The sequence below is a fragment of the Asterias amurensis genome, chromosome 9 (assembly GCF_032118995.1).
Source record: "Asterias amurensis chromosome 9, ASM3211899v1".
NCBI lineage: Eukaryota > Metazoa > Echinodermata > Asteroidea > Forcipulatida > Asteriidae > Asterias > Asterias amurensis.
This window is the reverse complement of record NC_092656.1, coordinates 23,543,679-23,570,852: the sequence shown is the minus strand read 5'-3', so window position 1 is coordinate 23,570,852 and position 27,174 is coordinate 23,543,679. Positions and strand designations below refer to the sequence as shown.

The 27,174-nt window shown below is 37.9% G+C and overlaps 1 protein-coding gene across 2 annotated transcripts in view; it reads right to left on the bottom strand.

Moving 5' to 3' along the window:
* Positions 1–23,922, bottom strand: part of LOC139941409 (alpha-2-macroglobulin-like) — a 74,325-nt gene extending 50,403 nt beyond the window's left edge. For both annotated transcript variants that reach the window (XM_071937884.1, XM_071937885.1), the window contains exons 1-10: positions 23,522–23,922; positions 17,362–17,557; positions 16,734–16,902; positions 15,200–15,252; positions 14,240–14,426; positions 6,693–6,777; positions 5,729–5,846; positions 3,492–3,618; positions 2,330–2,445; positions 869–1,042 (exon numbers count right to left, since the gene is read on the bottom strand). In XM_071937884.1, coding sequence (XP_071793985.1) covers positions 869–1,042; positions 2,330–2,445; positions 3,492–3,618; positions 5,729–5,846; positions 6,693–6,777; positions 14,240–14,426; positions 15,200–15,252; positions 16,734–16,902; positions 17,362–17,557; positions 23,522–23,628 — 1,332 coding nt within the window. In that variant the 5' untranslated portion in view covers positions 23,629–23,922. The remainder of the gene's footprint in view (positions 1–868; positions 1,043–2,329; positions 2,446–3,491; positions 3,619–5,728; positions 5,847–6,692; positions 6,778–14,239; positions 14,427–15,199; positions 15,253–16,733; positions 16,903–17,361; positions 17,558–23,521) is intronic.
* Between the last annotated feature and the right edge of the window lie 3,252 nt (positions 23,923–27,174).

Here is a 27,174-nt window from a genome sequence, read left to right as displayed (position 1 = left end):
GTTATTCCTTCTGCCATATTCATGTAAAGCCACTCTTGATTTGTACGTAATACAATTCAGAGTTTTGCAAAATGTTTAACAAAGTTTTTTATTTTAATGAGTGTCATTTTATTTTTGTTGTGTTTCTTACAACTTATCACTGAGTAGTCAAAGAATTTATAAACTACTCCCTACGTCCCCAACCATCTCCCGAGTACTTTTTACACTGTATCTCTTCCTAGTGAAATACAGCCCTGGGGAGGCCCTGGGAGATTTTTAACCCAGGGGTCGAAATTGCCACTAGCCCGCTAGCCCGGGACTACCAGATTTACAGCCGGGCTACTGATTTTTCCAGTTTGATAGCCCGACGGGCTAGTGGAAAAACAATCATCATTACAAACAACAAAGAACTGTTCTATGGTGTATTATAAAGTTTAAGCCGTGACTCGAGACATAATGTGTCTTTCGGGCTACCAAAATCTCATCAGGGCTACTAAAAATTATTGGTTACTAGCCCTGCTGACTACCATGAAAATACACTTAATTTCGACCCCTGTAACCCCACAGTTACCCAAGCACACTTTCACACTGTCCACGCCTTGGACATGGGGTTCCAGTTGCAAGTTTCAAGAATACCCCTGGGTTTTGACAGCTTACCTCTACTGAAAAGCAGGGTGGCTATTCCCCCAGGGTATGCCCATTTGTAAAGTGTGCAAAGAGTGAAGTATAGTGTGAAAAGTTAAATGCATTATGTAAAAGGTTACATCCTTCGTATATCAATGTACTTTAATGTCGCTGGTCATCACTTCAAAGGATACCCTGACCCTTGACCTCAACCAATTTACATTATCTTTGCTTTGAAAGAGATTCAGAGACAGGTTCAACATACAAAGATGTCCAGAGAGGTAATGTTGATGTCCAAATCTCCAAGAGCCACATCGATCAAGCCATCTTCAGGCGATGTATAAATCTGGTTGAAGATCTCTTTAGTATAACCTGTCCTGGCTGTAACGGTTACTTCTTGACCTGATGCTGGTGTACCATCCGGATACTTCACTGACAGCTGTGATGGGTCAAGAACACACCAGATTATAATGACTGACACTTTTTCATACTATATAGAAGTTAACCGACAGCTGGTTTGGGACAGCAACGAGACAGATTATAAAAAAACTTACACTATTTCATACTGGGAGCAAGCCTACATGTACTTCATACAAGCACATTTAACCTAAATGAAGACTACCGTATGTGCATCATAACGGTTGGCAAATTAGATTATACCATCATTAGGTGAGGGGTCTGGGAGTTAACAATAAACTTTACTTTACCCCTCCGCCCATCCCACTTCCCAAACTGCTATACAAAGGTGAGCGACGTAATAAGTAAAACCGGGAGGGGAGGGGGGATCCTCCTCATTATGTACTCAAAAGGTTTTAAAGTAAAATATTATTAGTACCTTTTGTCACAGCTCTTTCAAAATGTTGAGCAAACTTATTTGGATTTGGGATTGAACAGTGAAAAATTTACTACAGCAGGAATATGAATGGCTTCTGAATTGCACTCCCTAACAAAGATAATGACAAAATAGGAAGACCCCCAACATAGGGCTAGATATCTCAGTTGGTAGAGTGCCGGCACATCTGGAGGTGGTTAGGTTCAAAGCCTGCTACAGTTAATTTTTCTTTGTTCAACCCCATATGGTTGAGATTGCCTAGTCAGTTTCCCTTGTGGATTATTATTTGAAAACCTACTTTGTTTAAGGATAAGAAATTTGTTAAAGTGTTGGATTTTTTCGTCCCGTGATTAAGTCTCAATGAAAGTCTTCAAAGACTCTTAAAGGGAAGGTACACGATTGGTAATTGTCAAAGACCAGTCTTCTCACTTGGTGTATCCCATCATATGCATAAAATAATAAGCCTGTGAAAATTTGGGCTCAATCGGTCATCGAAGTTGCGAGAAAATTATGAAAGAAAAAACACCCTTGTGGGACGAATATGTGTGCTTTCAGATAGAATAAAAGACTTCTAGCTAGTCTTTTATTATTTTAGTGAGGAATTACCTCTTTCTCAAAGACTACATTACTTCAGAGGGATTCATTTCCCACAATGTTTTATACTATCAACAGCTCTGCTATGCTCGTTACCAAGTCAGTTTTTAAGTTAATATTTGTTTTGAGTAATTGCCAAACGTGTACCTTCCCTTTAAGTACTTTGAAAATTTCATCAAAAATTCACGATGTAATATTTTGTTCTTCCTGCGATTAATTCTTACAAAAAAAAGCATTAAGATTGAAGGGGTTTAAGAGAAATAAATATTTGTCAACCATGGACTGACATTTAGTACTTACAGCAACATTGAATGGCATCCCAGGTTTAAAGGTTGATGGTCCATCAAAAGCCAGAACCAATGGATCTGTGGTGATCAAACCTTTCTTGCTCAGAATGGTCTCAGAGAGAGTCACCCCTGAATAATTAAAGAAAATGCTCTTTAAAGACAGTGGACACTATTGGTAATTGTCAAAGACTAGTCTTCACAGTTGGTGTATCTCAATATATTAATAAAATAATAAACCTGTGAAAATTTGAGTTCAATCGGTTGTCAAAGTTGCGAGACAATAATGAAAGAAAAAAACACCCTTGTCACACGAAGTTGTGTGCTTTCAGATGCCTGATTTCAAGACCTCAAAATCTAATTCTGAGGTCTCAAAATCAAATTCATTAAAAATTACTTCTTTCTCGAAAACTACATGATCTCAGATGGAGCCACTTCTCACAATGTTTTATACTATCAACCTCTCCCCATAACTCGTAATCAAGTGAGGTTTTATGATAATAATTATTTTAAGTAATTACCAATAGTGTCCACTGCCTTTAACAATATTTTACCTCTCATGTTACAATAAAGGGAACAACAACGAAGTGGACAATAAGGTCTTAAATGGCCGTTTTAAACCGGCAGGGTGCTGCCGCGACCAGGAAAATTGGAACCTCTCTAATGTTCCCTTAACAGTAGCATTCCGCTAAAAACATTAGAAGTATTTTTAAGTCAAGAACAGTTTAGCCTCACCTTGCCTTGACTCTGGGTTGATTTTTTGTCCAAGTTGACACTAAATAACTCCTCATGCAAATTTTGAACTTGCACGTCTAAATTTCATGACTATCACATGCAAGTTTCAAACTTGCATGGATACGACAAACTTAAATTGCCAAATACAGGCGGACTTCAACTGGGTTGTAAAATATGCGCGTTCTGCACAATAATCTGATAGTGCCCTCTGTTGACTCATTCTTTGAGCCATGTTAAAACACTCCTCACTGTGTCTATATCACACATTTATGGCCATGTGATGTCCTCTCGACCAAACAAAAACATAAACTCTCCAAGGTTTTTTATGGAAATTGTTTTTACTTCTAAATATCGGTGCACTATAAATATGGCACCACATGTTAAAAACATTCCATGAGACTAAAGCAAATAATGAGAGACTGAATATACTCCATTTTTGTTACCTGTAGCTTCTTCAGTGAAATTAACATCCACTTTGAGTTGACTGCTCCAGATGGAAAAGTCACTGGAGTTCAGATAAAGCTCTTCCCCACTGACTGTGACCGTGCCACAACCAGAGTCACCCGTATCCTGCAAAACAAGGGAAGAAATTTCATTGTCATACACAACTAATACTTTCTTTAGCTTTTTTCACACTGTGTCCCTTATCCCTGTGAAATAGAGCCATGGGGAGGCCCTACAAACCTCAGGTGGATACTCCCCTGGTATGCCCATTGCCAGGGTAGATCAATCAGGGATAAAGCAATCCAATTGTGTGAAAGGGCCGGCAGTTATTGAAGTGCAAAAGGGCTTTTGTACAACCACAAGGAACAATTTACACAGTGAAAACTTAACCAAAAAAAGAATATACGAATGATATTAAAATAAAAAAAAAATCCAAATTATCTTTGACAATTAATAAAGACTCAAGAGGTGAACAAACTATAGTGAAGGATGAGGGTGTGTTCTCAGGCACGATTGACAGATTTACAACCCACTTGTTTCTTCACAGTTTGGGCTCAAAGCCAATCCTAACTGAAGTCAAAAGTCATCCCAAACATGTGCACTAAGAAACCATTTACACTCACTTGAGTGTTACAATGAATGAACAACCTTTCAGGAGTTCAAGGGAAATGTACCTTTTTTTTACAGGTTTTAAAATTGTTTTAATTCTATATAAACATCGCTGAAAATCCTGAGCAATTATGTCCATGCAGTAAGAATAATCCGTCATTGGAATACACAATCTGAGAAACATTGTTACTGTCAGTAACGCTTCTCAGATTCAGATAAAAAACGGTCAACCACATTACTTCAGAGTGAACAAATTATCAAAATGCTTTTCAAAAGCTACTGTACTCTTTACTACAGGCTTGCCACTGTAACTCCACCGGAAAAAGAGGAAATTACAAAATTTTAATGATTTTGTAAAGTACTTTTCAATTTTGAATGGTAAAACTGAGATTAAAAAAAGAGGAAATCAGCTCACTGCTGTTCAGAGGAAAAGTTGCATGCCTGTTACTAATTGAGTGTTAATTGCCATTAATTTTAAGAGTGTTTACTAGGAATGTACTTCAAAAAATCAATAACCGTTCCCATCAGCTAAACTGATTACAGATTTTGTGATGTTAAAAGTTAAACTTTCATGAAAACTTGAGAAGTTGGAATACTCACTTATAATCCAAGTTTTTAGTAATCAAGTTTTCTTCCCATGTATCAATTGTGTTCTTAATTAGTTTTCCCTTTTCAAATCCCCCTATAATTGCCAATTAAGACAAGTAATGAGGGTCAAAAGTTCAAGGTAATATTCATCAAAAACAAACAAGTGAATTTCCTTGTTCATGTGTCAAACGACACTTGTCAAAAGCCGATACCTTGTGAGATCTCCCACTTCTTTTCTGGACCAACCCCTTGGCTCAAAATCTGGTTACAATTATCATCCCTTTTTTGTTTTCTTTGAAATGAAAATATTTTCACTCCAATCTCAAAGTGCAGGAATTATCCCCAAGGTTATGAGTGATTGTCATTTGCCACCAGAGCATTTTTGGAGTCAGTTTCAATTTTGTTTAGAGATACTTAGTTCCTGAGGGGAAGTGTTGCTTGGGAGGGTGTAACTCGAGTCTGCAGCCTTGACAGTCTATTGGTGAACCACAGAGAAAATAATCGAGCTAAATTCCTTCCACCATAGGCGAACCAACATATTCTTGCTTTTATTTTTTAGTTTAATTATACCAGCAGCAGTCTTTTCATTATGAACAGTTGGTTGTTGTTTTTTGGAAAGGGTTATAGATTCATGGTTGGGAGTGGGGGAAGGTGAATGAGTATGGATGGATTAAAGGACCACATTGCCTTGGATCGGTCGAGTTGGTCTTTGAAAAGCGTTTGAAACCGTTTGTTATTACATGCATATGGTTAGATAGATAATTTAAAAGTAGAAGATAATGATCCACACAAACATGCCTCGGAATTTCACGGTTTTTGTTTTATGTCGCGAAGAAACACAGTCAGCCAAAAAAAGACAAAATATGGAGACTGCAACCCCTCAGTTGGTAGAGTGCGACGGTTCGAACTCCACTCTAGTCAATTCTTTGTTCAACCCCCAAAATATATCAAAAAAAACAAACAAACAAACAAACAAACAAACAAACAAACACACAAACAAACAAACACTCCAACAAACAAACAAACAAACAATACTTACAGCAGATTCAAATCTGAGCACTGGTCTCTCCCTTGTGTAGTAGCTGTACCAGCTTTGATATTGTTCAATTGTAATGTCTGCACTGAATGCACCTCTCACTGGGTGACCATAGGTATACCTACATGTGTATCAAAAGATATCAGTTAATTAATACATGAGTGAATAATCTCAAACCACACTGAAATCAGCCCTGGTCTTTGATTTATTTTTGTGAATTCTGCTAACTCAGAAAATTTCCCACATTCAGGAATAATAAGCCACTTCGGGGTTCAGCTGCGCATGTCTGTTACTGCCGACAACGCATTTTGTCTATCTCCAATAACCTTTTGACAATAAGGTTACGGGAGATAGAAAAAATCCGTTGTCAGCAGTAACAGACATGCGCCACTAACATTCACAAGTGGCTTATATGCACAAGTAGGTAATAAGTATCCTTGGGAAAAACACATGACAAAAAAAATTCCAAATAATAAACCAGAAGGGAACAAGGGAAAACCACTGGGTAAATGTTAAATAATTTGAGGTTGAACAGAGACAAATTTACTTGAGCCAACGTCCTCCAGTGAGGGTGCTTAACTGACCTATCTAGCCCAATGTTGGTGGTCTCCTTATTTTGTCAATAATATCTTTGTCCGGGGTGCCAGTGACTGCTGTAATGGGATGCAACGTATTTTTTTCTTCAGTAAATCACATAATAGACCAAAAAGGTTATTTTTAAACAATTTGGTTCCCGCTGTTCTCAATTTGTCTTTGTTCAACCCCAAATCATTAAATGAACTTGTATCGAGGTGCGTCTTGAAAGTGTACACACTAACTAATTATAAAATAAGACAATCTTTCAAAGGTCCAAACTTCCTTATGAAGATTTAAAAAGCAAAGCAGGCGCTCCGCAATGAGCTTAGAAAATAAAGCTGTACATGATATGCTTACTTTTCAATACAAGAACATGTACTTATGACCTTACCTTGCACATATGCGGACATCAAACTCCTTGGCATTAATCAAAATGAAGGGGGGCATGGTTGCAACAATCTCAAACTTGGGAAGTACTGTAATGAAAATCCAAATTGAAAGCCTCGTCGGTAAGCATTCCAAACACACTTTACAACTTGACTGGGAGTAGTGTGTTTCTTTTTCGGTTTTAAAGCATGAAAGAATAAGTGAATTTTTAATGTATTTGAGACTATGTTTACAATAATAATGAATCAAGTGTAGCTTGAAATACTAGCCTTATCGTATCCTTAGTATAATTGTACACAAACCACTTTCTTTATACTCGACACAAGTATTTCCAGCCTAGTTTTCACTCTATTTGCCTCACTTTTCAACCTATGTTTCACTCTATTTCCAACAAACTGTGTGTGGTCTTTTAAGTCTTATTATGCACACCTTGTGGGGAAATACAAACACTGGTAAAGATTTTACAAGTAAAAACAAGTGTCCGTAGAAGTTGGTCATTCCATGGAATTGACTATAGTTTTTTTTTCTTTTAGTGCAACTTGGGCCTACCCATTGGTGCAAGACGATGTTGTTCCTCTTCACTCAACAATCACAATTCCCCCTCTATTATTATTGTTATTATTATTATTATTATTACTTATTCGGCCATTTCATAAAGAACAATAACAATACATGTGTTTGCAAAAGAGATTATAGTAATAGGAAAAACAAAATAAAAACATATGTTGAACAAAACTACATAAAGGCATACATGTACAGGTACATGCTAAATAATGACAACTAAAGCACTGGTCCTGAATAATGAAGACTGACATAAGGTATGGATACAACAAGAAGCATGTACTGAATAGATGGGGAAGGACAGGAATCAGGGTGGGAGAGGGAAGAGCAGGAAACTAGGGACAGAGACAACCCAGTTCAAGCTGGCCAGGATTAACAAAAGAGTACTTGAACCCTGTGACCCTTAAGTCTGTCAATCCATTATAACCATAACACACAAACCATCTTACTCTAAAAGTAAAAGGCACTGATTACGAAAACTGTTTTGGGGGGCTTATATAGCAAATGCCACCTCTTTAGTAAAATAGTTAAGGGCTGGGTCACAAACAATAACATTTTGCACCAAGACTAGCTACCCCTAATCATGCCCTAATGTTGCTATACTGAAAATACACTAAAAATGAATTAACTTGTGACTTGACATGACAGTACTAATGAATGTGATCCAGCAGGTTGGTTTGGGAGGTCTTCTTGGGATTTCTCCACCATCCACCATGGATACACCAGACCAGTAGGCGGCAGACCCTGGTAGAGAACTGACCCCCTGAAGAGCAAACCAGGGGACCCATGTCTGGAGTATGTAATCCTATTATTATGAGAAGGACGGTGAATTCACATAATTGGATAAACAACTGCTGAGGAGCATCCAGTGAAAAACAACAGCCTTCCATCGCATACACACAATTTCCTTTATATTCTTATAGCCACAATAGCATTTGGTTACTAATCAATACAGTGTTTCTGCAGGGTGCATTTGTTTTAAACCCCGATTTAAATGTTTTGGGGCACTTGTTTAGGATACTTCCCCCACCATCTGTCATTTAATTTGGTAACATCTGAGTCTGACATTTGATTAGGTCATGTTTTTATTAAACTATTGTTGAATTGAATTGAATAATGTGTGACAATATTCATCCACAAGGTAACTAAAACTGATGATGAACTTGTTAAAACTAAGGGAATGCAATAGGCCTACAATTCAAAGAGATTACATATAGCCTGTAAACAAAAGTTATTTGGTAGTAAGCATCATGCGCAATTATTTTGTCTGAAGTGCCCCCATTGATTATAGATCAACACAAGTAGGTCAACAAATTGGAATCTCCAAAAATCCTGAAGACCAGTTTCGGAAATGTGTAAGGTGTCTATTTGAATAAGGCAAGAGGTATGGTTGGTACTTGCTACACATGTTTTGATTCAACATTCTCGTTGAAAAAATGGACAGTAGATTATTTGTTACTGTTTTTTCAACAAGCACACTTTTTCATCATTTAATCAACTGAAACTTTCAAATATGACTTTTGTTGTATCTTTCTAGATGAAGTTGCCTATAAATTTGTATTATGAAGACAACAAAAACTACTTTTAAAACCTTCACACAAAAAACACAGATCAGAACACAAAAAATTGGCCTACAAATACCTAAAATGCAAAGGTCTAAAGACCATGAATGAGGATAACTCAGCTGGGGGCTGACATTCCTCTTGTAGTTTAATGCATGCTTAATGTGTGTTCCCCTTGCTCCAGGCACATTCTAGACAAACTCTCTTATTTCCCATGGTTGTAAGATTTTACAAAATGCACCTCGTGTGAAAGGACAATACTTTTGGGAGTGTCCAGGGTCCCTTGTCAAATCTTGTCCAACATTGCTACATTTTGTCGGAGGTCCGGGACAAGCGAGGTTTTGACCAAGGACGTGGGCTACATCATCGTGTGAAAGGAACCCTTGTTTATTGAACGATGTCCTAGGTGAAAATGCCCATACAGCGCATGCTATTGTGGGTGCTACCTTGTCCAACTAATAAGGTGATCAGGATTACCAATTTGTCATTATTATCACTCTCATGTCGCACAAGGGATGTTAGTTTTTTAACTTTGCAGTGTGAAAGTTAACAAAATCAGTCACACACCATGACAACAAATAAACAATCCATGCTCGTAAATTTTGTAGCAAGGGACCCTGGCTGCATTTTGTCCTGTGAAAAGGGCTTAAGACACACCCTCAGGATCTACATAGCAATAAATCCTATATACAAACCAATTCATTACATCTACATGTCAGATCATGAACAAGAAAACATTTGATTGTCCTTCCTCCACGGACAGATAATGGACATGACATCTGGTCCTTGGAACAAAGTAAAAACGTTTTATTTAGTACAAGGTCTGGCCACATAACAGAGGAAATAGATACATGCCATCATGTCCATTCACTGAAATTTGTCCTTCACACCTCTTCTAGACAATCTTGGTTATATATAGATAGATTCAATGTTGCAAATAGTGTACAATACAGAGCAATATGATCAAAATTATTGTAAAGACAAAAGAGATTAAAAGGTGAAATTTAAAAATAAAATAAAAAAATCTTTATTAACAAAACTTTAAACAAAATGTTTCATCCTATATGAAACATTGCATTTTGGTAGAAGGGGAAAATTTGAGACTTGACAGTTTAAAAACGCAGAGAAAAAGTACAGACCGAAGGCTGCTGGGACTGGGAGAGTTTAAGTATGAACTCTTGATGCAGACTGTTTCATTAAAACAGTGTGCAGCTGACAGTATGTACTCCAAATTATTTTGTTTTTAAACACATCAGATTGCCTGGCAATAAATTAGGGTTTTGGGTTAATAGAGATTAAGTTGAAGTAATAATAGTATCTGTTTTTATAAAATCGAAACAAAGGTAAACCTCAGATAAGGCAGTCTGTTATTACTGCATTGTGACACTGTCTAGAAAATCCTGTTCAATCACCCCCATTCTGAAACAACTACACTGGCTCCCTTATCTCTCAATTATTAGTAAACCTGTAAGAAAATCTTACCAAATGGAAAACTGGACCATGGAAAATTCATACCAAATGAAAAAATCAGACCAAACAAAATGGAAAATGCATAGGGGCCTACCAAATGGAAAATGTATACCAAATGGAAAATCATTCCAAATGTTTGTCCGAATGATTGCAGATAATTTTACATCAGTATTGATGTGGATGTCACTGTGTCAAGCCCCTTGATAATCGTAGAGAAATTAACAATGACAGCCAATCCTCCCATAAGAAACACCTCTCACCTTCAACCAAGTTAAAGGGTTACATTATAGGAGTAATCCATGGATTAATAAAGAAACTCAACCCTGAAATCCAGGCAAGAACTATTTTCCCAGATGTTCAGCAGACTTGGTAGAAGTTATTTTTAATAATACAGAGGGGAAAAAGGCATTCTGCTCAACAAACCAGGCTCCTAGTGGGTAATACCAACGCCTATATCCTTACAGACTGTGAAGGGGGTAACCCTGTTTCAGCCCCAGAGGTACTTCTACTTTGCAACATGCCCCTGGTGACAGTTGAACTGGGTCAACAGCCCAAATCAGCCAAAGTGAAGCCCTGACCTTGAACTGGCCGTCTGGCCTTGTGCATATAGGGCGGTATCGCATAAAAAAAATATAATTCTGTTTAAAACAGATGTTGGACACATCTCTTAACATAAAATTTCTATTAAAAAACTCTTCATCAGTCAATCTTGTTTCAATGAGGGAATCGAAGTGCAGTGGGTTTTATACAAGGTGTTCGAACACAGTGAGGCCTGCTTCTTACTTATTTTACCAAGACAAAACTATTTAACAACTACAAGGCAGATTAAAACCAATGTAACACACTTTGATTCTCAAGATACCTTCCATTAAAATATCCAAAAACCCTGTGAAAAATTTAGAAAAATACGATAGGTTAGCCTCAGCCCACCTTTACTTTATTACATTGAATTGCCCTGCATAGCTTGTTTTAAACTTGCACGAGTCCAACATGTGACCTGCAATTTTAGATTGGGCTGTGAAAATGGTGCACTCTGCACAATCATACTGATAGCACCCTCTGATGCAGCCCTGGCGGCCTTACACTTTCGTTTTGTACTACAGTGACGTCCTGGACATCAGGGTACATTTCTGGGGCAGAAAATTTTCAAAGCTTCATAACTCAAATCTTACCTGCAAGAAAGCACAAATTTCAACAGATTCACATTCCATGGCAGCATATGTTTTTCTGCGGTGGGTTTTGATCGTCATATATTCTTCACAATTCCGTAATTTTCATGAAATAATGCAGCTCCCAACGTTAAGGAATTCCCATTTTTGTTCATTCTCTCACAGTCTGCCGTGTACGCAAGACGCACGACGCGCAAATTTTGAATTGTGTTGTTAACGCTGTGCAGTCAAGATACGGTGAGCAAGAATTCATGCGTCTAAGCTTGCATCATGCGTCTTGCACGCGAATGTATACGCGTACGTACGACAACAGACAAAACTGTGAGAAAACGATCGAAACGGGAATTTTTTAACGTTGGAAGCTGCATTATTACACAAAAATGACGGATTTGTGAGGAAAATATGAGGACCAAAACCCACCGCAGAAAAATGTATGCCGCCATGGAATGTGAATCTGTTGAAATTAATGGCTTGTTGCAGGTAAGATTTAAGTTATGAAGCTGTGAAATTTTTCCGCCCCAGAAACGGGCCTCAATACTTAGGACTCTGTTCCTGTGTACAGAGAAAGAGTCCTATATAGGGCTACCTCTGATGGTCCCCTGTCTTTATGTGCAAGGATAAAGACGGCATGGTCTTATACAGGCCCAAGCCAATGATACCAGTGGAGGAACTTGCTGTGATATAAGCTTTCAATTTCTCAATTATGATTGGTCAGCTCCGAAGTGACAAGGTTTGTCACCAATATACATTTACTTTCAATGTCTGTTGCTGCATGGTACGTAATCGACCAACCAGATACTACAGGGCCTAATTTCATGGTTCTGCTTACTGTAAGCACCGAATCGGCGCTTACGGAAGCAGAGAATTCTGTGCTTACGGCAAGTGTATCTCACAAATAGCGGCGAATTTTGTTCTGTGCTTACGGCAAGTGTATCTCACGAATAGCGGCGAATTTTGGCTTCTGCGCGTGCGTACTCCGCGTTAATAGGCATTCTACGCTTACAAGCCTAGCGCAGAAATTCGCCGCTTGCACGTAAGCGAGGAATCTGTATCGTAAGCGCAGAATTCAGCAGTAAGCAGAGCCATGAAATTGGGCTCAGTGTGATGGGATTGGAGGTCAAAGGTACATCTGGGAGGACCCTGCCAGGTGCTTCAAGGCTTGTATCTGCATTCTTCATGAGCCTTGTGTGACATCAGATGTTCAATAAGGTCATGTTTAATCAATTCTAACTGTGTTTGTATTGCACATTCATAAACACCCCAGACAGTTTTGCTATTCCTGTTGGTGGAGATCGCATCACATGGGGGCGTTTAAACGGTTGATAATGCCCAGCTGGAGCTTTTTATAACTGGTTGTTTTCAGATACATTTAGACGCAAACTACGCGCCAGATGCATATCCGAAAACTGTCTAAGTCATAAAAGTGCAATGCAGGTACAGAGCTCAAGGACGTCAGAAAACGGATAAGTTTTACAGAGTTTTTATTACGCCTTTTAACCAAAAAGGGATTTATGAATTGGAATAAAATAGTAGTAACTCTTTCTTAAACTGCCGTTTAAAACATTGCAGGGTCATGCTGTGCCAGAAAGGGCCGAGCCGAAGGCGTCGGCATTTATCGCACTGCCACGACCCTGTGGTTATAAACGGCAGTAGAACTCGTCGCTACCCTTTTATTCCCTTATTTAAACATACACAGCCTCGTAATCTTCTCTCAACCAATCAAATTGGATTAACTGTCCCAGGTATTTATGAATATCCAAAAATAAGACAGGTACGAGCTGAGCTGTAGTATCCTGATTCATACATACTTTCTTCTGGGTTTTCATAAGCAGACTGATGGCCAGTGTCATTACCAGCACTATAGGAGTATATAAGTATGGAAAAAAGCCTTTTTTCATCTTTTCTTATCAACTTACTTCAAGTTTCTCCTATTTTTCATATTTAAAAAGCATTAACTCTTGGTCATTCAGTTTAAGAGGAAAGGGTGACTCAAATATTTAAAACATGAAATTCTCAGACATCAAAGACATGCCTTGATGTAGGCCTACATGTAGCAGCCTTGTGAAAGCCAAAATGCTTAAATTTAATTTTGCCCAAATCAGGTTCATTGAACTGAACAGAAGACCTTGGAGGCTGTCAGTGGGAGCCTTAGAGGAAAGAGTAAATCATTTGAACTTTTTGAGGGTTAGTAATCAGGGAATAGGAGCAGTCCAGAAGGGATAAAATACTGGTCGGAGGTCAACGAAGGATCACAGCCACATAACTGCAGTGAAAGCCAACATTATATATGTTTTTCACTTAATTGAACATGGCAAAACCATACAGAGATTGGGCATCTGGAGCCTTAAGGACGGAATCAATACTCCAGGGACAAGATACCATGTAGGTCATAGGTCAAACCAGCGCAGTTCGCTTGGTATGTTCCACACCCTTGAGAGAATGCATTACCCAATTGTTCAGGAAACTTCACTGGCTATTGGTTAGAGAATGGATTAATTATTATCTAAGTTTGAACAAAACTACTCAGAACTAGATATTTTTCCAACTTACTATCATATTAGACTCCTCCATGTTTTCTTCGGTCCACACCAAATGTTATGTTCTAATATGTTATCAAGATCTGATTTTATGAAGGTAGGTCAAAACCACGGATATGGGGGTCAAGTGGGGTACCTCATAAGCAGAAGATGAGACTTTGCAAATAACGTTTTACAAAATTTCCTTTACAAGCACCTACATTTGGGTATCATTTAAAGTACACAGATCAAGGTACAAAAGAATGCACTTACCGTATTTGTTTACTTTAAATGTTCGCTCAGTCCTTTCCTTGCCACGTATGACCACAATTTTCCACTCTCCAAGAGGTGGGTTGGCACTCATGGGGACCATGAGGTCTACAAGGCCCTCCTCTCCCACCTCATCTAGCCACTGGGCAACACGGATATTTGAGGGGGTCTCAACCCAGATTTGAGAAATCTGTTAACAGAAATCAAATTTAAAGCAATAAAATCGCATTAAAGTGATTATGAACTATGCTATTGTTCACTAGAGCTTTGTAGATGATGTTTTTATTCAAACCCACACTCTGCTGCTGATAGCTTGAGTCCAGTGAACTACGCACCACACGCTCCTCTTTCACCACAGCATCTTATGGTTTATTCCTTAATTTGTTGTCAAGCCTTCTAAATTACGTCCTCTACGAATCATTCATAGCAACATATTTCTTAATTCTAATATGTCCTTGAAAAGATATTCAAATTGAAGACACTGGACACCTTTGGTAATTGTCAAAGACCAGTCTTCTGACTGGTGTATCTCAACATATACATAAAATAACAAATCTGTGAAAATTAAAACTCAATTGGTTGTCAAAGTTGCGAGAGAATAATGGAAGGAAAAACACCCTTGTCGCACAAGTTGTGTGCTTGCAGATGCTTAAATACGAGACCTCAGCTGAGGTCTCGAATTCAATTCACATATTTTAGTGAGAAATTACTTCTTTCTCAAAAACTATGTTACTTCAGAGGGAGTCATTTCTAATAATGTGTTATACTATCAACAGCTCTCCGTTGCTTGTTACCAAGTAAGTTTTTATGCTAACAATTCTTTTGAGTAATTACCAATAGTGTCCAAATCCATAAATTCTCTGCTGGAGTCAATACGTCAGGTCACTTCCACTTTTTTTAAAGTGATTAATATTCTTGAATATAATTATTAGCTCAACCTACAAATATAGAACAGATACTTACAGGTGTTGTATCTGGCTTTAAGTTTTCATCCAATGTGAGAACTCGAAACATCACTGAAATGCATTTTAAAAGTTAAAATTAAAAATCTTTGTTTCAATATGAAAAGAAATTCTTAGATTAATGTTTAATTTGTGACCTGAATAAACTAAATCGGTGGAGAAAGATAATTTTAATAAAATCAAACAAGCAAACAGACTATTTGACTGTGTTGCAAAGGTTGTTCTTGATGCATTTTACAATTTTGACACACTGAACTTAAATTGCACTTAATTGCGAAGGGTTTTGTGAACTTTCACTGACACTTTCCATTAATAAGTCCTTGTCTTGAACGGAACAAAAACTAGCCTCAAAGAAACTAGGCTGAAGTTCATCCTAAATGGGCATACCAAACAAGTATCCATATCCGGAAGCTACCCAATAAATCAAGGCAACAAGTTACATATATCCGGCATACACCACATAAAGCTCATTATAACAGACGCATGGGATGTCAATTGATTTCATCTGCAGGTGTCAAACAAGGTCCAAGTTCCGGTCAGCAGAAAATATCTAGTCTAGTTCCGAAGCAAAAAAACACTGAAAAGATGCAGTATGGGTCAATTAAAGTACTTTTTGGCTGGCAACTTTTTGTTTGCCATGCGAAGTTTTAAGAATTAATTATTTGTACTTAAGTAGAGTTAATTTATTTGTAATAAGTAGAGTTAATGAAAAGGCCCAGGGTAAGCTCAATCAATAATCAGCTTAACTAATTGATTGGGTGAAGATAATCAAAATGGTGTACGCATGATTAGTTGTGATTGGAGTAAAGCTGATGGATGTTCGTTTAGCTCTAGATTGTATGATGAAGACAGGATTTTTGTTAATGGTTTGGTTAACTTTTATTCAAAGCAATTTAAATTGGTTAAGGTTAAAGAGGTATACATGTAGATATTTTTCATTGGGCCATTCCATTTGTTTCAGCTCACAAGAGATTATGTTTTCATCATTTTGAAAAGTTTGCCTCATTCTGCATCACAACGTTATACTTATAAATATTATGTAAAACGGCTGTCAAGGAGACAATTTAATTAGTCAAATGACCTTTCCATGCTGGGATTGCTGGTAAAGTTGATTGGCTGATTGTGATCATGGATAATGGTACTTGGCTGATAATGTGATTGGCTGAAAGTTATTTACACATCCCATGTTGTTGAAGTTGATTGGCTAAAAAAGATGGTGCAACTTGATTGGCTGACAGTTATTCAAATATACCATTGATTGGCTTACAGTGATCATGGTGTAATGTGATTGGCTGAAACTTATTTAATCAACCTATGTTGTTTTAAAGTTGACTGGCATAAGGTGATCATGGCGCAGCATGATTGGCTAGAAGTTATTTACACATCCCATGTTGTTTAAGTTTGATTGGCCATTAGTGATCATGGAGCATCATGATTGGCTGATAGTTATTTACACATCCCATGTTGTAAAAGTTGATTGGCTAAAAGTTGTAATTGAGCAGCATGATTGGCTGAAAGTTATTGACATTCCTAACCTGATTGGCCTGGTTTGTAGATAGGTTTATCAGTCTGAATGAAAGTCTCTGATCCCTTCTTGATGACAGTGACTGTCTTCTCATCCATCAACTCAGTGTCCATTGATGCAAATCGCTTCATCTGCACATTGAGGATGACATTCTTGCGAGATTCATCAAAAGTCGGGACCTGTTGGACGATGGTTATACAAAAAGTGAAAGAAGACAAAGATAGTAAATATTCAAACAAATAAATCAATTTAATCTTATCTTATCATTTGTTGTTTTAAGTGCACCTCATGCAGTTATATCAGCATGTTGTACACTTGTAAACAACAGCACAAGTAGATAAATTTGTAAACAAATTTGTGTAATCAATAAATTATGCATTTTGGTGGTGGATAGTCACAACATCTAACAATTCCAAAACAGCTTTACCTGTTTGAATGATGCAATAATTCCACGGAGTGAAGAATACAATTTGGGTTTCACCCTTTAAGCACATTTGTTCACCAATATAAACATTGCTGGACACAACCAACTCCAATGCATTTTTTCATATATATTTTTCACACATTTACAGTATAATGTCAACTATAAAAAGATATAACCACACCTCAAAAATGGTGCTACCAGAGTATCTAATTACCTGAATTGTTGAGCAGGCTGTGCTGAACTCAACGCTGAACAGAGGAAAGGCGGCAATCTGGGTCACATTGTCCTCCATGAATCTTAATGTGACATCCACAGGCTCAGATGAGCCACTGATTGTAACACAGATAGATTCATTCTTCCCAGAGAATAAGACTTTCGGTGATACTACAAGGTAGCCAAATGGAGTGGCCCTGCACACGAAAAACACATAAAACCTTGTTATATTTTATTTCAGCCATCTTGATGTAAGCATTACATCTACAGCCCTTTTCATGGTTTATCCGTAAGCACTTTGCAGCCAAAATGACTGGATAATTCAAGGTCCTAAAATTCTTCATATAGGCCTGTACTTGTTGAAAGATCGTTCACTTCCTTTTTCCCACATGTAGGCCTATCTGTTCATAAATTCCAAACTCATATTTTAACTTTTCCATTGAATATGAACGAGTTTGAAAATCCAGACATTTTTAATCAAATTTTATTTGGAAAACCCCAGTTGAAATGACACATGGTTTTGGTTTTACTACAAATTATTCAAGGTCTGATTGACCTCTGTAATGGTATGGCCGAGTTATCCAGGACAGCAAAGTAGCTGGATTTTTTTATTTATAATATCGCATACCCTTCCCTGAACTATATTAAAAGCTGGTAAAGTCATTTTACATATTCGGTGTCATGTTTACCCTAAGTAGTGCTATCCTTTGCTAAGCGATTTTCTGGGTGGTTTATTCTGTTACGTTGGATCGTTTTATATAGAAGGCAATTTGTTTTTAACTAGAATCTGAACATTGGTGCAACAGAGTAGAGTGCATTGATCAGATGATCTTTATTGCAAATTATGATCAATCACTTTACTGAAATTACTTCTTGAAAAATTAAAGTATGTGTCCACTAGTAAAATTATTGTTGTTATGTAGGCCTTTGCAGTAACTGTATTATTTAAAATGTTTCTTTATTCTATAAAAAATCTAACTTGTTAAAACAAGTTTGTGTGTGAGAGAGCTAAATGGGAGTGCCCTTGTGGGGTCTTTTACACAATAGACACAATAGAGTACAATGGACCCATAAGGGGAATTCTGTGTCCAACCAGACCCCCAATAGGGAATTCTTGAAAAAAGAGAATAAAGGATTAACAATAACAAGACCCAACAAACAATGCAGCCAAAAGAAACTTGGGTTGAAATCCTTGCAGAAACACACTTTCTTACAATTCCCATAGCACCAAGAAAAATCCTACAACGTAAATTTGTTTCATAGATACTTCTACAAATACTTTTTGCAATCATAGAGCAGAGACCTGATGCAATCAGAAATGCTGTGAGCTCCCTCCAGACTTTCCATTTAAAATTCCTGAAAAATTGGCGCACACTGAGATCTATCCAGAGATTTAAACTCTTCACAGTTCAAGGACAATGTGAGTTGTGATATACTATGGACAGACTAAAAACATTACTGGGAGATATGATTTCAAGTTTATTAGCTTCCGGCTATCCCCTGTTGGTAGAGTCAATGGTTAATTATAGGTGAAAAAAGTCTGCCCCAGACGGCCCTTCAAGATACAGTTTTGGGATATTACAGTACTGCTGTTTTAGAGTCTTAACTTTGGTTTGGTAGTGAGTGGACCAACAAGAAATTCTGTAATTTTTATCTGTAAGCCCGCTTATCGTTAAAAGATTGTAATGGTTGTAAACTACCTGCAAAAATATTTCCTCTATTCCCATTGGTTACGGTCAACACAATTTGGCCTATTAATCAGCATTATAGTGACAAAACTCAAGCTATATGACCACTCTTTAAAGGAACTGGACACTATTGGTAATTACTCAAAATAATTTTATAGCATAAAAAAAACTTGAAAGAGCAATGGAGAGCTATTGAATAGTATAAAACATTGTGAGAAACGGCTCCCTCTGAAGTAAAGTGATTTTTGAGAAAGTAAGTAATTTCTCAATATTTGAATTGAATTCAAGACCTCAACTGAGGTCTTGAATTCAAGGCATCTGAAAGGTGTGTCATCACATTCAGATTTTGATTTTCTTGAGAACCAGCACTGGAAATAACTTTCACATACAGCTTTACAAATAAAAACAGCTTCCTTTCCCTGGGTACTCTCTGGTATGAAACATTGAGGTGATTTGATAATGATATGAATTGGTGGGACAAGGGGTGAATTAGACAAAGTTCTTAAACAATTTTGTTTGCATGACTCAGACCCATTGCCATCTGGGGCCATTTTTTATATTTGACTTGGTTTTACTTCAAACTGGAAACTCAAGACATAATAAACCCAGATGTTCTCAATTTGCAAAATACCTGTTCTTTTTCAATGTTACCCTAGTTTTCATAAATCACTGGCTGCTTGTTAACGTTTCTACTTTCAATCTAGCCATGGGTACCTCTGCTGGGGACCTTTCACAGACTTTCCCCATTAACTTCCATTATGTTACGCCTGAGCTGAACAAATAAACATAGCGAATGTGGCAGACAAAACACACTAGAGAACAAGACCAAACCGTGTGATTTTTATCAATAATCTCTAACAAATGTTGCACAAAATAACAAAACTTAAAAGTGTAACTGAAATCAGTCCACAGTTGGAGCAAACCTTGTTATTTGTCTATGCTATAACAAAATTTGTTTTATTATTCAACCTCAAAGACTCCATGAAGTGTGAAGTAAAAAGTAACAATTTATTATTCCTAATAAAAGGGTCTGGTTACACTACAATTTTCTTACACAAACAGAGAAGGCCCACCTGTGGATGAATGTCTGGAGTCTTTGGGTTCAAAAGTATGTAGGCCTACTGTACAGTGACACTACACTTAACTGGCCTCGAAATAACCAACAGCACCCACTTGCCATATGGTGCCCTGTGCTTTTGCTGCACTGTGCCCTTTGCAAAGTTTAAATACAATTTTTGTTAAGTGCCCCTTACAAAAGAACATTGATGTGCCCCTTCGAGAGCCAAGTTCAAGACCTGCGTTTTTAGTTCACATAAATGACACAATTCCCCTGTCCGATCCCCACCACTTTTCTTAACATTATGCTACATAGTCTTATCCTGACTAAACAATGATCCTTTAATAAGTTACTATGTTCCTAGTAATAATAGGTCGAGGTGTGAAACTTGAGGCAATGACTTTAGAAACTTTGCATGGTGGAAATAGGATATGGAAAGGCTCGCAGTGACACCATGTAATGACTATCTCTAATGAGTTGGGGTGGTTCTGAAAAGAACCGTTGGTCTCAACTCAATGTTTTGATCAGTATGTTCTGATCGTCTTCTAGAGAAAGCTGGACTCTAATGCTGCATGCTTGATTAGCTTCATGATGCACAAATGTAAAGTTAATGTTTTGTAAGGATCAAACTAATTGAAAGATGGTAAATTCTACTGTTATGCAATGTTTTATTTGCCAGAAACAAGAAGCACAACTATATATTACAACCCTTGTCCCACGAAGTTGTGTGCCTTTAGATGGTTGATTTCGAGACCTCAAATTCTAAATCTGAAGTCTTGAAATCAAATTATTCTTTCTCAAAAACTATGTCACTTCAGAGGGAGCCATTCTCACAATGTTTTATACCACCAACCTCTCCCCATTACTCATTAGCAAATAAGGTTTTATGCTAATAATTATTTTGAGTAATTACCAATAGTGTCCACTGCCTTTAATTGAAACCGCTTGTTTTTAAATTTACAGGAAATCCTGACACGCAATGTAAACCTGTCAAGAGGCTGTCGGACTCCTATGGGAGGGAGTTCACTAAGTCAGACCTCACGACAACTGTGAGTGAAATATTTATAGGTATCGCAAAATGTGTCAACAGTAACACAGGCAAAATTACTAAAAAAGTAACAGGCTTTGCAGGCTATAGGCCTACATAGCAGATTCAATCATAAATTAATTGCCTGTCATTATTATGCTTTAGGTTTGAGTGGGTGTTATGAGTGAAGATAATCAACATTTAACAGTTGTTAAAATGCTGGCAGACCTGCTATGTAAGTCGGGCATGGTCAAGGATATTTCCTTTGGGAGTGTACTATCCTTTGGGAGTGTACTATAGAAGCCAAGTTGCAGGCTGGAAATTCCTTTTTTTAAGAGGGTGTTTGCAAGCCAGTTTGGCAACTTGCCAACAGCAAATTAAAAAATACTTAAGTGTGGTAGGACTAGGCCTGGGGTTGATTTTTACACAAAGAACTAAAGATTCATCTGTAAGATAGTTTGTAGTGTGACATCACACTTTGCTTTAAAAGAATTAAGATTGATACAGCTAAGAATGTAATCATGTAATCTGTATGGTTGAAATAATGCATTAAATTTCAACCTTTAAAGCCATTGGACCCTTTCGGCACAGAAACAAAAAAAGTTCACAGATTTACAAATAACTTGCAGGGTTTACAGAAGGTAAACTTCTCTTGAAATATTATTCCATGAAATGCTTTACAGTAAAACAATATCAATTCTCATTGTCGAGAATTACGGATTTATTTTAAACACATGTCATGACACGGCGAAACGCGCGGATACGAGGGTGGGTTGTCCCGTTATTTTCTCCCGACTCCGATGACCGATTGAGCCTAAATTTTCACAGGTTTGTTATTTGATATAGAAGTTGTGATACACGAAGTGTGGGCCTTGGACAATATTGTTTACCGAAAGGGTCCAATGGCTTTAACTTTAGTACATGTAGGCCTTAACCATGGAGAGCTTCTGGGCACAGAATCCTCAGCGCCAGAGAAAGTGGGTAAAAAACAGGATTGTTTAAGAGCGGTGGGAATCTAGTCTCTTTCCACAGCACAAGGCAGGGATAAAAAGTGTGGGTTCAGATATAAATCTTTAAGAAACACGTTGCCTTGGGTCTGTCGAGTTGGTCTTTGAATAGCGTTTGTAACCCTTTGTTATAAAATGCATGTCATGGTTAGAAAGATGTTTTAACAATGATCCACACAAATTTGCCTCGAAAATGCGTGGTTTTACTTTTACTTTGCAAACTAACACGGTCGACCATTATCAACAATTTGACTACCATAAAATGATCGACCGTGGAAGTTGACAAGGTAAAAGGAAAACCACGCAGTTTCGAGTAATACTTGTGTGGATCATTATAATATTCTACTTTTAAAATATCTTTATAATAAACATTTTATAACAAATGGTTACAAACACTTTTCAAAGACCAACTAGACCAATCCAAGGCAACGTGTTCCTCTAAGTTATAGTATATTAATCCCTGGTCTAATAACAGATTTTGAAAGACTTCAATTTAAATTCTAAAAAGTTATAAAAATACAGGGTTAAGTTACTAGGATTCCCTTGAAATCAGTAGTCCATAACAAAAATTCTGCAATTAAATAGAAGTTCAGAGTTGAAGATAGGTGGGCTTAAGTGAGGAGGTGTGTGATCATGTTGCTAAAAATGGTTTGAAAACAACAAAGGTACATACGTACATGTAGGCCCTTCTGCTTCTTCTTTAAGTTGGGGGGGGGGGGGGGGCGGGGGTGCAGATTGAATGCACCAGTGGTAGCCTATTGTCAGGGGGCAATCTTTTATCCAGGTATTTTAGTTTTATGGCTTTTATTTATGTCCCATTCCAAGGACAAAGTAGTTTTGGACACAAGCGCTTCCCATCAACCAACCAGTCCCCATTAATACCACGATTAAGGCAACAATCCAAAGAACCTACTATTAACTAACTAATTTATTTCCATCACACACCCATCCATCATGCAGTCATCTGTTCTTCTTCAAAAGCTTTATAACAAGAACGATACACAGTTAACATTTACGACCACGGATGGCACCTCCTTGCTCTTTGCATGGAGAACCTAAACGCTCTTTGAAAGCACGAACACAAATCAAAAATGACAACTTGATGGCTTGGCACAGAGCAGGACATGTTGAAAAAGCAACAACATATTTGGAAAAGTGTCCGTATGGCGCCACCACTTTTTCATTCGAAATAGAATAATATAGTATCTAATTTACCTGATTAATATATCCCTTTTTGTAAAAATGAGTGAAAAAGTGGTGACGCCATACGGAAAGTTATCCAAGAAAGCTGAATGTATCTATACACTGTATGTACTGTACTGTATGAATAATACTATTTACTAAAAATGACAATATCAATTTGGTAATTTGTTTATACTTACTTGTGTCCATCATCCTCTTCCGACGATTCCGAATCGGAGTGGCCCGTAACTATCCCGTGAAAGACCAAAGAAGACACTAATACAAAAACAAGGCTGAGGTTTTGCATCTTGACTTTTGTGCGAGTTCCAAAATCCAGCTAGTCAAAAGTCCGGTGAGGTTTTTCGTCAGTACTTGGGTACAGCAACAGTTTGCAGTGTTTCTAAAGAATGATATGAAATGTGCCCAAGTCCAAACAGGACTGCGGCAACAAAACTGGTGGGCAGACGACAGCCGGTTGGCAATGAAAGTTTAGACTAGTTCAAGTTGACCATCGGTTGATGCACGGAAGGAAAGGTAGCTGACGCTACTACAACAACCGCAACATTAATTTCACGTGTGCAAGTTACTTTTATACCATGGCGGTTGGGTCGGCAACTTCCACCCACCCGGCCCAAGGTCATGTACGTACACTGCCATAAAATAACTCAAAAAGTAGACCGGGTTTGCTTTTATAAAAGTAAAGAAATGGTCTACTTCCCTGGATTTTTCAATTTAGTTTGCAAAAGAAGTCTTGAAGAAAGTAAACATAAGGCGGGGATCTGTTTATGTGTTGTTTATGATGTTACACGCCCATTAATATTGTATTATTGTGCGGAGATCCGGTCACTGAAACGGAGCAGACGACCAGTGAGTGATGTTACGTGTGTGTAGGACCTCGACCGACCACGCGTTTGTTGTGCGTGTGATGTGGTGCACGTGCAACAAGTCGCATTCACAGTTGAGTAACTTTTCCAGGGGTAACTGCACTACCCTGGGGAACAGTAAGCTATGACTAGCTGAGGGCAGTAGACACGCAGCTGGCAGGCAGACAAACAGTATCGTCGGGTTCGAATTATTTGATTGCGGTCCGTCAATCACAGCCGTGCCGAGTTAGGTCAGATTAATTTAGCAAAGAGCTAGGACCACAGTGTGGGTTGCAAACGATTATCTTTATCCCCGATGCAAAATTCACTTTGCTTATGAAATTCATTTTAGCAAGGGAGAATTGAGTTCACATGAGAGTAAACAGGTTTTGGTTGGGGAAAAATACAAACGCTGACCGGAAGCGGCCGCGAGAGTGTCACCTTATTGTGATGCGACTTTTTATTGCTATACCCAAAGCAAAATGATGGGACACTGAACGGCTAAAGTTTAATAAATGTTTGGGGGAAAAAATTACTCGCGCTGTAGCGTTTTTTTTAATTTTATTTGTTCCCCATGGTTACGCCCAAAATAAAAATCCTAAAAAATAACCTTCATAACGCGTAGGTCTGTGCCAGCTTCCGTCTTTCTACACTTTCATGGAATGTTTAAACAGCGATGTGTCTTACCTCGTTCCGAATGTGGCTGAGTGTAAAATTTCCTTCACTTCCCTCGAGTCACATTCTTTTTTAGCCTCGTTTTGCGCAAACTTGCCTTAATTTTTTTTTTTTTTACAATTATATACCGATCAAGTCCCATGATGATGTTCAAATGCACAAGCGCCAATGACAGCATGTCTGCATCAATATTTTTTTCCTGAACTAAAAACAGAACAAATTAAGGGTAACTTTCGATATCAAGATAAGTGTTGGGAAGGTCAGGGTCGAAAATTACCGGATAAATACTAAGGGTATGTTTTGATGATGATTTGTGACTTATTGGACACCCACTAGGGGTCATTGGTGGGCGTCGGTTCGTGGTACAGGGGCGCACGTACGTGGTTCTGCCCACGCCATAGATCATCGCCAGTCACTACCATGCTGGGAACCAAAGTATGGGTGCTTTTACAACCGGGCTACATTGTAATTATAAGCTGGGTAGTTCCGCTGAGTGAGCTTCGTTGGTGTAAACAAACAATAACCGGAATATGTTCGAGGTGACATCTTTCATTTCTGATCAAGTGATTGTTTTGAACTTCAGAGATAGTTTGCCGTGTTTCTTTTTCTATCTTTCTTCCCCCTTCAGATAATCACTTTTGTGGGTGCGTGCCATTAACTTTTGACAAAGTGTTTATCATGCTGACTTGGAATTACGTTTAAAAATACTTGTACTTTGAAAAATAATCATATTATCTGTTTTCTTCTCTCTCTCTCTCTCTCTCTCTCTCTCTCTCTCTCTCTCTCTCTCTCTCCCCCCTCCCCTGTTGTTGTTGCCTCCCTTCCCGGTACCCGCCCCAAGTGTAACTCGCCCCTCCTGCCGTGGGTGGATTGTCCATTGAACGCACCACTGTTTACCTTGTCACACGAAGTTGTGTGCTTTTAGATGGTTGATTTCGAAACCTCAAATCCTAAATCTGAGGTATCGAAATCAAATTCGTGGAAAATAACTTCTTTCTCGACAACTATGTCACTTCAGAGGGAGCCGTTTCTCACAATGTTTTATACTGTCAACCAATTTAAAGGCAGTGGACACTATTGGTAATAGTCAAAGACTAGCCTTCACAGTTGGTGTATCTCAACATGTGCATAAAATAACAAACCTGTGAAAATTTTAGCTCAATCGGTCATCGAACTTGCGAGATAATAATGAAAGAAAAAACACCCTAGTCACACAAAGTTGTGTGCGTTTAGATGCTTGATTTCGAGACCTCAGGTTCTAAATCTGAGGTCTCGAAATCAAATTGGTGGAAAATTACTTCTTTATCGAAAACTATGGCACTTCAGAGGGATCCGTTTCTCACAATGTTTTATACCATCAACCTCTCTCCATTACTCGTCACCAAGAAAGGTTTTATACTAATAATTGTTTTGAGTAATTACCAATGGCAATAGTGTCCACTGCCTTTAAAAGCAATGACCCCAAGATATTTGATTTGCAGGTGTAAACAAGTTATTCATGAGGCTTGGTTATTGTCGAGTGACCATGCAACCCTACAGGTTCCCTTGTGACTATCCACTGCAAAGGGGGTGATTCCTCCAAATCAACCATTATTCATGCTCCAAGCTAACTATCATAATTTGTAAACCCATTTTTTGTTCTAAGAATCTATCACAACCTGGGGTTCTAGGTTTCAACTTTTGAGGAGATTTTGTCACTTTGGGCTTCAAAGTTGGTACTAATTAACTTAAGGAGTGCTTATGAAAAATGGCGGCAATTTGTTTTTGGGAAAAAAAAACAATTTGTCTGGCTTTTTTTCTTATTGGCAAAAGTTCTGAACAACTGACTCCAGTGCCAATAATTGGAAAGAAGTATTAAGTTTAGTGGTTTGAAAATATATTTAATTGATTTTCAAGAGGCTTGGGGACTGTAAACATTTTGTTTGAGAATTGTTGAATATTTAGCCCCAAGTATTGTGTGCAACCAAAGGATCCAACCACAAACTGAACAGCGCCCCAAAACACAACCTGGGAAGAGTTTTTTTTTATATACTCCCACTGCAAATTTGTATCCCCTTATAATTGCTTCAGGATCCAAGGTATCAAACGAGGAAGTCTCTGTTTTTACTGAAAATGCTTGATATATTTTATTAGCACAAACAAAATTATTACAGTAATTAATAAACAACAGTACAATTACAACTAAAAATCACCTAGTTGGCCTGACGTTAGTGTCAAGACAAAACTGAAATTTTTCCCAAAACAACAACATAATGGCATTACACACAATCATAATACATATTGTACTAAATACACAGAGCAAATGTCCCATAAAC